This window comes from Carassius auratus, unplaced genomic scaffold (genome assembly GCF_003368295.1).
Source record: "Carassius auratus strain Wakin unplaced genomic scaffold, ASM336829v1 scaf_tig00039250, whole genome shotgun sequence".
In the NCBI taxonomy this organism is placed as follows: Eukaryota; Metazoa; Chordata; class Actinopteri; order Cypriniformes; family Cyprinidae; genus Carassius; species Carassius auratus.
The window spans coordinates 30,810-42,621 of NW_020526496.1; the positions used below are offsets into that span (position 1 = coordinate 30,810).

General features: G+C 38.9%; 1 protein-coding gene across 1 annotated transcript; it reads left to right on the forward strand.

The window, feature by feature from the left end:
* Positions 1 to 500: 500 nt before the first annotated feature.
* Positions 501 to 11,468, forward strand: LOC113083716 (adhesion G protein-coupled receptor L1-like). The gene is made up of 4 exons (XM_026254691.1): positions 501 to 1,816; positions 8,010 to 8,143; positions 9,278 to 9,491; positions 11,295 to 11,468. Exons 2-4 carry the CDS (start codon positions 8,074 to 8,076, stop codon positions 11,410 to 11,412), a joined length of 402 nt encoding a protein of 133 aa, XP_026110476.1. The 5' UTR covers positions 501 to 1,816; positions 8,010 to 8,073; the 3' UTR covers positions 11,413 to 11,468.
* The last annotated feature ends 344 nt before the right edge of the window (positions 11,469 to 11,812 follow it).

Here is an 11,812-nt window from a genome sequence, read left to right on the forward strand (position 1 = left end):
ATTTGATGTTTTGTATTGATATGATTTGATATGTTTGAATTGGATATGTATTTGGCAGAATACATATTTACTTGACTGATAATAAATTGTTACATTGATTTTATTGTTTTACTCTAGTATTGACTCTAGTAGATTATGTGGTATCCTTGTTAGCAACATAAGCACCCGAATGAACGAGTAAATCTAAAATAAAGAGTTTAACTACAATAATCAAATGTCAGAAGAAAATTTGGTTATATTTTATTTATTTTATTTTATTTTTTAATTTTGAAATTCCAAGAGATTTTGCCCCAAACAATTTTGATTAATGATGACATATGAAACATGATGTGATGAAAGTAAGAGGTAAATATCAAAACACACACACACACACACACACACAGGCCTATAGCCTACATATATTACACAGAAAAGCATGCAGAAAGAGGCTGAGAGAGAGAGAGAGCGAGAGAGAGAGCGAGAGAGAGAGAGAGAGAGAGAGAGAGAGAGAGAGAGAGAGAGAGAGCTTGGGGGACTGAAGCAGGGCGTTCATGTTCTCTCTCTGAAAGCGTCGCGTTAAGGTTCTCGCGCTCGCGCTTGCCGCATCCAGCACAGCACAAACGGGAACAGCGTTTCTCTCCCGTCAGGAACCGAGTAAATGGTTTGTTTTGGGTGAATGGTTTAGTGGAAGCAGCGAGGCCTGTGCTGTTCTCCCGAGGCAGCGGTGTCGTGTCTCTATTGTATGCAGCAGCAGAATCCGTGACAGCCGCTTCTTCCATCGATCTGTTGCTCTCTGCTGGATCTCCTGCATCTGTCCTCTAGCATCATCACAACATCTGGCCGCGGTCGCGCGCGCTCGCGTTCACATTAAACCTGTTTTGACGTGGACATTTCTTCCTCTTCTGTCGTACACATGGTGAATATAGATGTAAACGCAGCTTTTTATTCGTAGATGCCAAACAGTGTTTCAATCGTCGTGTAGCTATATCTGTGATCTATTCACCGGCCGTGGGTTTAGTCACGGACATCGGCGACGGGCTTCTGCGCTAAACGTCGCGGATGCTGCTGATGATAGGTGGCATTTATCACGGATTTAACGCGTTTTTACATCTCGTGCACGGGGAGCGGTGCCAGGACGGATTTAATTCTGCATGAACTCGATCTATCCTTTTTGTTAATATGACTATTTCTGTGTTTGAATGAAAATCGCCTGTCTGTCAGACAAGGATCGCCATTTGTACGGTCGTGGACGGGGAGCGGCGCCAGACGGGATTTTTTTTTTAGACATACAATATTCATATAGCTATATATTATATTAATAACCTGTTCCTTATTATTAATATTCTAGCTATTTAAGTGTTTAGTTTTCGATGAATATCAGCAGAAGAGGACCACCCTCAGCTCATCGTCTCATTGCAATACCCTTGACGATCAACAGTTCATCGCGTAAATGCCTCTAAAACCGCGCGATTATTAGTCGGAGCGCGCGACGTGCAGTCGAAGATCTCCCCTTGTGCTCATAATGACTAATAAACTAAAACGCTTCTCCTCTTCGCTCATGGATGCTCTTAGTGTTGCATGTTGATTTGTCTTATCGACAGGGTCAGGAGACTGCGTTCACATTGGATTGTATCATTGTCCGTGTTTATTATTCCTCCTGCGTGAAGACGCTCCATAGGGTGGATTACTGAATATCATGTTTTTGGCCCTTTTATCGTCTGAAGAAGATGGCAGCTGATTAAATTTTAATCTTGATGCATTCTGGCGACACGGGAGGAGAAGAGGAGAAGCGAGTGAATCGGGGAGGAGAGGAGAGGATGTAGGGTGGATACAGAAGGTAAGAACGAATGAATGAAGGAACGGTGTGTGTTCAGATCAGCCCTAAACACACGGTCGATACTCAACATCTACACACATTATTTCATTATACACATTCACTTAGCTACATGAGCACATTTCTATCATTTTTCCATTAATATTCTGGGATTTACAGAATAGGGCGAGTTAAGGTAAACTGGGACACTTGAGATGACCAAATGGCCCAATTATTCTGAATGTACACGGCCTATATTTATATATTTCTAATTACAATTAAGAACCAAATGCAAACCAAAATCAATGTTATCTCTGGCTTAGATCTGAGGACACAAACACATATAGTATATACACGCTATTGTGCATATCAATGTATGCACACACTCATAAGCGCACATTCTGCATGCACAGACCTATATATCATACGTACACACACACACACACACACACACACACACGTTGTGGTCATTTTTCATTGGGTGTAAATTGAGTTACCGGCCAAAGGCGAGCCGAGCGCTGCGGCGCGTGAGTGGTGTGTAAATGTGCTGGCGCCACTGACTGCTGGTGCATTCTGACAGACCTCCATCTCTCCATCCCTCCCTCCCCACCCAACATCTCCTCCATCTCCCACACACTCCTGCCGTATCTTTCTCCTGAGCGATGCATGAGCTCCAACTAGTGCATTCGGATGAGCTTTAAGTGAGCTAAAACTGGAACAACTGTCCTCATTGGGAAAATGATTCATAAATAAAACAATAATGTTCATGTTTTATTCTAAACCTGGTGACTGTGTTCTTTTAGGGTTTGTGGGATTCTGTCTATTAGTAGGTCTATGGTACTGTATGTCCTCTTTAGAGAGGGTTTGGAGTTACTGACTTACATTTTGAGGATAAATGTGTCTGACAAAACCCCGGACATCATCGCTTGTGATGTAGGTTTGATTTTAGACCATATAAAAGCAATTCAAGTCCTCTTTTGTCCTCGGATGCGTAGTTGAGTGAATGTGCATGTGTTTTACAGGCGGATATACGGAGAAGAGCGTGTGTGTTTATAAAGAGGCACGTAATGATCTTGTGAAGACTCACGGATGGTTGAGCGAGCAAAGACTCGAATGCAAAGACATGCAAATACACTGGTTACTAGTCAAAGCAAGTGGATGAAGAGCCGGAAATAATCTCGAATGTCATTTCTGTTGTTGGCTTATTGGGATCACAGTATATCTACAGATTCAGCCTGTGATGAAGAGGTTCATGCTGCAGTAGAATAAACTCAGACGTTTAGTCATAAATAGATAAATACAGAGGCTCAGACCATTTGACCCCTGAGCTGGTGGTCATTCCTTTATCTTACACACTTCTGCTTGTATTTATAGCGTTAGATAAACAGGTATTATTTGTGAATCCTTCTTGCTTTGCTGTATCAGCAGTTTTGGTGTCCCTGTTGTTAAAAATACTCTCTCTTGCCCCAGTGTAGTGTGCAGAATCAGAAGCCATCTGTAAACTGATTTTTTTCCGTGAGATTTCCCGTTTTCTGCTGCACATTCAGAGCATTAGTGCTGGGGAAACCTGTTTGAGAACAGTGGTTATTTCTGCAGTTTTTTGGTGTTGTTTGAGGAGCAGAACCCAGCAGTGGTTCAAGTGTGTGTTTGATCTCGAAAGCTCTCATTATTTGGTCTTTTTATAATGGCTTAAATGTCACTCAACCAGTCTTGGAAGTAATTTAGTCCTGAAAGCTACAACAGTGAAGAGTTGAAATAAGAGAATATTTATGTACTTATTAATTATGTAATTATTAAGTAATTTTTTTTCTAGGTCATTTTTTCTCTATGCTTTAATGCTTTTCTATGTCTTAAGTCGTCTTAAGCGGACACCTTATGTTGGTGTATTTATTTATTTGTTAAGTAGCTGTGATATAAATGAGTCAGTCAGTCATTATTAAAAATAAACTCTTTACCTCTGACCGGATGCTGGACCTGATCCATCTGTCTGTGCTTATTTTGCTTTAATAATCAGTATTAAAATATAAAATCTATTATGAGTGTTGAACACTTTATGCATCTGCTCCAGATTGTCAATTTAAAGTTATGTTAATGTAAAATACTAATTTAGGCAGAGTTTAGTTCTGTCTACATAACTGCTTTTAATACATTTTTAAGCAAAAATCTTTAGTACGAAGGATTTTACAATTATGAGACACATAAATTCAGTCGAGTGTGTCTGAACTTCATAATATTGCATAGCCTTAATATAATGCATTTTCAGATATAAATGCACATAAAATCTTTTAAATTGAATGATTTTTGAAAACATTATATATATGTTTTTGCTTCATTAGCAAAAGGCAGCATGAACATGATGACTGCGATGTATTTTTGCTGAAGCGTGCATGTGAGAAAATCAAAATATATATTATCTTTTCTTTTTATTTGACTTCATCTGTCTCTTTTACTTATCACCGATCAATCAATTCTTGAGTGAAGGAAAACATTTCTATCCAATAAGCTGTGGCGTCACTTCACGGAAGTAAATCAGGTTGTGAGTGTCTTTCGGACCAACTGCAGCGGGGTTTTCTTCTGTTTTCTAATCTGGTGTGAGTGAGTGTTGTGTGCAGCGCTGATGAGAGTGGTGTGTCTGTTTATGTGTCTAACACGGAGGGAGAATGCAGAACAGAGGCGCGAGGGTGAATTATAGCAATTACTCTAGTAATAGGCTTATTATTACACGGAAGCTCTCCAGATGAAGCTCTGCTCCGTTGTGTTTGATTCTCAGCGCTCCACAAACACAGGTTTTGATCACGACAGTCTCACAGATGAGGACGGAGATATCTGTCTGGATGTGGTCCACGTTTATCTCACAGCACACTGTCATCAGACACTTCTGCTAGCCATGAACGTGCAGCACAGCCGGACTTTAATCACAACTTTGACATTTAATTACACCTGGAGGAAATTATACCATATCACAATGTATTCTGCTCGAGGACAGATCAAGAACAGAGAAGATATGGAGAGTTTTTCTATGTAGAGCATACAATAATTAATTTCTGATAGCATTAATTTTATGAAGTGTGTGCATACAGTGTGTTGAATGCATGATACATTTCATATGTGTGATTATATAAACCTGCACCAGGGTTAACTAAAACGAAAACCAAAAGTACTTGAAATAAAATAAATATTAAATAAAAATTTCTGTTATAAAAATAGAATTTTTTTCTGTTATTTCCAATAACAATGAAAAAATAAATAAAAACAAGTACAAAACTTTAACTAAAATCAACTACAATAGTACCTCAATGATGCTAAAATAACACTATACTGAATTTGATATATATTAGCATATATTTAAAATTAGCAACCACTAATTTTACTGTTCATAATAATTAATAATGTGTTTTTCTCTTTTGTGTGTGTGTGTGTGTGTGTGTAAGGGTTTTCAGTCTCCAGTGTTTTTCCAGTACTAAAGTAGAAGGTGTTATTTGCGCAAGTGACTGGGCCATTAGGGAACATGTGTGTGTGTGTGTGTGCGTGTGTGCGTGTGTGTGTGTGTGTGTGATCATGAGGGAGAGAGATGCAGGAGACACAGTGACTCACGAGCTCTGATCAACAGACAGATGGAGTTGTCTGACATTAAGACGTTCACACTTTCACATGTGTCACAGGTGTCAGTGATGTATATGTCATGTGATTAACGCCTGTGACCTCACACTGAGTAGTTTGACAAGAAAACACAATTTCAGTCTTCGTACCTCAGAAATGTAATGTTTCATTAAATGTGTTTCTTGTCATGTCTTTGTAATTATTAACTATCAGTTTCTGAGTGAAAACCTTTCTGAAGTCAATGTTTTTGTCAGTGCACCTGTTGGAGCATGTGAAGATGGCTGGGTATTATATGTGCTTCAGCACACAGTCTGATGACAGGTTGATCTTCAGCTGTCCATCCGTGTTTGACCGCTTCAGTTCATTCTGTGACAGACGCTAACTCTGTGTTCGAGGGCGTCTGAAGTGTGACTCTCGTGTCTGGACTGATGAGTCCTGCAGGTGTGTGTGTGTGAGTGTGTGTGTGTGTGTGTGTGTGTGTGTGTGTGTGGTTTCACCTTTATTTAGTCCGTATCCTGTTTCTGATTTCCATAAGGTGGTGGGGATCTAAATGTGTGTCCTCTTCATTTGGTTAGAATCAGTCAATACAAACGTGTGTGTTTGTATCTAAGGGACAGATTTGTAGCAGCTGTGAGCTAAATCTGACCTCGAATGCCCTTATTTGTAGTAACAGTTTAAAATAACATGCAGAAAGTTTTTTCTGTTAGTGTTTGTTTAGGTTAGCTTATAGTATTTAGAACTAGCTGTGTATAAAACTATGTAAATATATATAGTGTCTTCATTTAGATAGATGAGTAAACGTGTGTGGGGGTTATTCTAGATATTATATTTAATATATTGATCCAGTGATTATGAATGACTGCAGAGTTACTGCTTACACCATACATTCTTTAGTGTTTTTTTATTTTCTTGGACAAAAAAACCTTGTTAATGTTGGTCCATTTTACACTAATTTAAGCTACATAATTTTTTTGGACAAAATACATTTTAGTTGATGACAATATGTTAATTTTGGAAAGATTTAAATGTATAAATTTCATTTTTTTTCCAATGTATAAACATTGATTACTCATAAAATTATTTATAATTGTATAAACATTAATTATAAAACATAAATATATATATATATATATATATATATATATATATATATATATTATCTACATTTATAAATTATATAAGTTATCAACATAAAATATAACTTGAGAATAAACAGTCATTGATCAGGAGTCTAATCTGAAGTCTAATCTAAATACAAATGGACATGTAATATTGATGTGTGTGAGTGTAAATGATTTCATTATGTGAGAAGAAAGAGAGCGATACAAGAGACATGAAACTAGTGCAGCGATGAAGGAAATCCAGTGATCGAGTGTATATTAACTCCAGCTGTGTACGGTCACAGTGATGGGCCAATCACGATCCAGCATGTATCGTGAGACTGGAGACTGGAGTGTGTTTCTGCTGTAGGCCGCGCTGAAGCCTGAGACTGGATTCCAGCTCTGCTCGTGTTGAGAGTCGCGCGCCTGGGGAAATGCTCCTGATAAATCATCCGATTGTGTCTCCTGGGACGGGGAGTATTTTTGAAGCAGCATCAGTAGAGACGGAGCCCGCGGGGGTTTCACAGCACTGCTAACTGTGAAAAAGAAATGAGACATTGATCATAGCAGGAACAGCCATCCTGAACAGAGAGAGAAACACCAATGTGTGAGAGATGCGAGTCTCCTCCGCCAGCGCCGCATAGCAGTGTTACCATGACGACTGTGCGGCGAGAGACGGCCGTCCACCAATCAGTGTGTGCGAGTCTGTCTGAAGGGATCCTGAGCTACTGATCCTTAAAGAATGAGTTTTCCAGCGCACAGTTTATCAGTCACACACTGATCAGATACCAGACTGGGCTCTAGCTCAGCTTACATACTTATTTAATTATTATGTTATATATAAGATCAGGATGAGTTTGTTTGCAGCACTGAATCAGTGTCTCATTAATGGATGCTCTGCAGTGAATGGGTGCCGTCAGAACTCATCCTGATCTTGGATGGCCTGCTTTGATTCCCTTTGAACTAGAAAGATACTTAAACATTGTGTTTGGTTCAGCTGGCAGCAAATAAACAAGATCCATGGATACTATAAACTATATTTTTTGTTATCTCAGCATTATATTTTCTAGATATTGACAGTGTAAATGTATTTCAGTTGACTATCGAGCTGCTCAGTAGATGTGTGATCATTCGCAGCTCCCGCTATGACAGTATTGGAGCCTGATGATCAATAGATTCGTCAATAAACAGCGATCGTATTAGTGTGAGCACTGACCTTCTTCACTGCAATTAAAACACATTATCCTCTTGTGTGAGCGTTAATGATGAACTACATAAAATAAGAGATTTTGATGAGCTATATTTGTCAACAATAAATACATGTAAAGTAACACAAAACATGCTGATTCTAATTAAAGTCATTTTATTTTAGACAGTTTTAGTGTTGAGTATTTGAGTCTGGCTGTGAGAAACTGATTTCTGTTGTGAGCATGGTGCTGAAGCTGTGCTGTCCTCTGTCTCATGTGATCTTCAGAGCTGTAATGGGCTCGGCCCTCCGTCTCTCTGTCTCTCTGCAGGTTCAGCTGACGTTACAGGAGACTGTCCCGCCCCTTTCATCTCGTCCGTTCCTCTGTCCTTACCATGGCACTGTCACTCTGGTTACTGTGGATGTGTCCTGTGCTGCTTAGCAACATCGCTCCCTCTGAACAAGGTGAGTGCTGCACCCTAAAACACCTGGACTAGTCTCCGCCCCTCAGACCCAGGAGCAATCCTATTGGCTGAAACAACCATTGATGTGTTTTATTCAGCGACTACTTGAAAATCCTTCAATATCATATCACTATTTTATAGAGTGAATACCACCATAGATAGACAGATAGATAGATAGATAGATAGATAGATAGATAGATAGATAGATAGATAGATAGATAGATAGATAGATAGATAGATAGATAGACAGACACAAAGACAGACAGACAGACAGACAGACAGACAGATAGATAGATAGATAGATAGATAGATAGATAGATAGATAGATAGATAGATAGATAGATAGATAGATAGATAGACAGATAGATTGATAGATAGATAGATAGATAGATAGATAGATAGATAGATAGATAGACAGACAGACAGACAGACAGACAGACAGACAGACAGACAGACAGACAGACAGACAGACAGAGAGATAGATAGATAGATAGATAGATAGATAGATAGATAGATAGATAGATAGACAGACAGACAGACAGACAGACAGACAGACAGACAGACAGACAGACAACAGACAGACAGATAGATAGATAGATAGATAGATAGATAGATAGATAGATAGATAGATAGATAGACAGATAGATTGATAGATAGATAGATAGATAGATAGATAGATAGATAGATAGATAGACAGACAGACAGACAGACAGACAGACAGACAGACAGATAGACAGACAGATAGATAGATGGATAGACAGAAGGATAGATAGATAGATAGATAGATAGATAGATAGATAGATAGATAGATAGACAGATAGACAGATAGACAAATAGATAGACAGACAGACAGACAGACAGACAGACAGACAGAGAGATAGATAGATAGATAGATAGATAGATAGATAGATAGATAGATAGATAGATAGATAGATAGACAGACAGACAGACAGATAGACAGATAGACAGATGGATAGATAGATAGATAGACAGAAGGATAGATAGATAGATAGATAGATAGATAGATAGATAGATAGATAGATAGATAGATAGATAGATAGATAGATAGATAGACAGACAGATGATCACATGATCTTGAGGAAGTGATGTGATGCTGTGTGTCTGTGATCATCAGCTCTGAGTCGAGCGGCGATGCCCTTCGGTCTGATGAGGAGAGAGCTGGCGTGTGAGGGGTACCCCATCGAGCTGCGCTGCCCAGGAAGTGATGTCATCATGATTGAGACGGCCAACTACGGCCGCACTGACGACAAGATCTGCGACGCGGACCCCTTCCAGATGGAGAACGTGCAGTGCTACCAGCCAGATGCGTTCAAGATCATGTCACACAGGTACACATCAACTCACACAACTCACTCTCATCTCTTCAGAAGCACAGTTCTGTCATGAAAACTCTTGAGAGATGTTAGCATGGTAATTTATATGACAATGTTAATGTACTTGGTCTTGGCGGAATAGATCTGTTGGTTATTGCTGTAGTTGTAGATTATTGTTGCTTCTGCTTCTGCATCAAGTACAGGAACTTGCTTCTGCCAATAGATATGCTGATTAAGACATACTGCTGCTGCACAAATAGCAAATACAATCTGTACAGGTGGAGCTGGGGAAGGTGGAGGGTTTCAGAGGAACTCTGAAAGTGCACTGCAGTCTGCTCAAGTGAATGTTAACTAGCCATTTAAATGTAAAGCAGCATGCTCATTAACTGCTTATGCAACATGAACCAATCAGCTTGCGCCATGTCATCTAATGCTGAGAATAACGCCAGTTCACGTAAAGAACCATCTAGAGTTTTATGACGATATGAATATATTATGAATTTGGCACTAAACGTATCGCTAGTTTGTTTTGTCAGTTAGTAATTCGGTTAGTAATATGTATTTTAGTTTTTTACAATTTTTTTTTTTTACTGGTGTATTAGGGGTGTAACAGTTTAATTGGACTTTCTGTTTCAGTACACATGCGTACCGAACAAATCATTAAATATTTTATGAAATTCAAACAAAACCTGATGTTTTAGAGATCTTTGATGTGGCGTGAGATATTGCAGTATATTGAAATGCATGGATTATTCCTTCATCTTTACTACTAGTTTTAACACAAAATTAACATGAATGAAAGATCATGCCTCATGTAAACGCACAATCAGTGTTTCAATTGCGGAAAGACGTCATTAAAACAGCTTGTAAACAAAATGTCACGTATTTTAGTTAACTTCAGTTAAGGCAAGTCATCAGTGTCCACAGCTCATTATTTGCTAGAGAAATTAAGTCTATAAAAGAGCAGTTTAATAAATATTATAGTATATACTTCATTATATTTTACTTTACCTGTTAGTGATGTCAGAGATACAGATAAGGTTGGGGGTTCGATTCCCCGGGAACACATGATAGGTAAAGAATTGATAGGCTGAATGCGCTGTAAGTCATGTTGGATAAAAGCGTCTGCTAAATGCATAAATTACATTTTTTTAATTTATTTAAATTTCAATTTTAATTTAAATTATATATAGCATAAATTACAATTTTTTTTTTTTTTTTTTGTAAAATTTAAATTATTATATATAACATTTGTGACAGATTTACCTCCAAAAAGTGAGCTAAATCTGATTCAACCTGTCTTTGGAGTAATCTAAAGATGTTCTCCTTTCACAAAACGATTTTTCTTTAAAGTAAGTAATGTTTCTAATGTGTCTGTTGTAATGGTTAGTTTTATATAAAGGAGCTGTAAGTATGTGATATGTGTGTGTGGATGAGATTATGTGTGTGTTTGAGTGTTTTGGCGTCAGCGTGTCTCCCCAGTGTTTGAGCTGCTGCTGCTTCCTAGAAGAACAATCAATGCTGCTTCACTCTGTCCATTTCCAGAGAGAGAGAGAGAGAGAGAGAGAGAGAGAGAGAGAGAGGCATGAGCAGGTCTCCATCACTGAGTTGAGCTGATGAGAGATGATTCACATGATCTCAGTCTGAAGTGTCTCTCAGACGTTCTCACTCTGTTATTTACGTCTTTGGCGACTCTTCTCCTCCGTGTGGCTGTTGAGCAGTGCCAGACTGATAATCATGTGTGTGTGTGTGTTTCAGGTGTAATAATAGGACCCAGTGTGTGATGACTGTGTGTGTGTGTGTGTGTGTGTGTTTCAGGTGTAATAATAGGACCCAGTGTGTGGTCGTCGCCGGGGCAGATGTCTTTCCTGACCCCTGTCCTGGTACTTACAAATATCTGGAGATCCAGTATGAGTGTGTCCCTTACAGTGAGTAACACACACACACACACACACACACACACACACACACACACACACACACACACACACACACATACACACACATACTCAGAGATACATGCATACCACACACATGCACACACACATATTCTGACAGAGAAATACATGCATAACACGCACACACACACACGCACAGACATACTAACAGACTAACAGAGACATACATGCTTAACACACAGACACACACACACACACACACACACACACACACAATGACAGAGACATACATGCATAACTCACACACACACAGACATGCACACACAACCTCTCATTTTCTTTTCTCTCTCTCTCTCTCTCTCTCTCTCCACACACACACACACACACCAAGATGCACAAAATGTACCACACAAACATTTATCTACTTTTTTTTATTTT

Coding starts and splice junctions, on each gene's coding strand:
- LOC113083716 (XM_026254691.1), top strand. CDS start 8,074: ATGGCACTGTCACTCTGGTTACTGTGGATGTGTCCTGTGCTGCTTAGC. Junction 8,144..9,277: donor CATCGCTCCCTCTGAACAAG/GTGAGTGCTGCA, acceptor TGTGATCATCAG/CTCTGAGTCGAGCGGCGATG. Junction 9,492..11,294: donor TTCAAGATCATGTCACACAG/GTACACATCAAC, acceptor TGTGTGTTTCAG/GTGTAATAATAGGACCCAGT.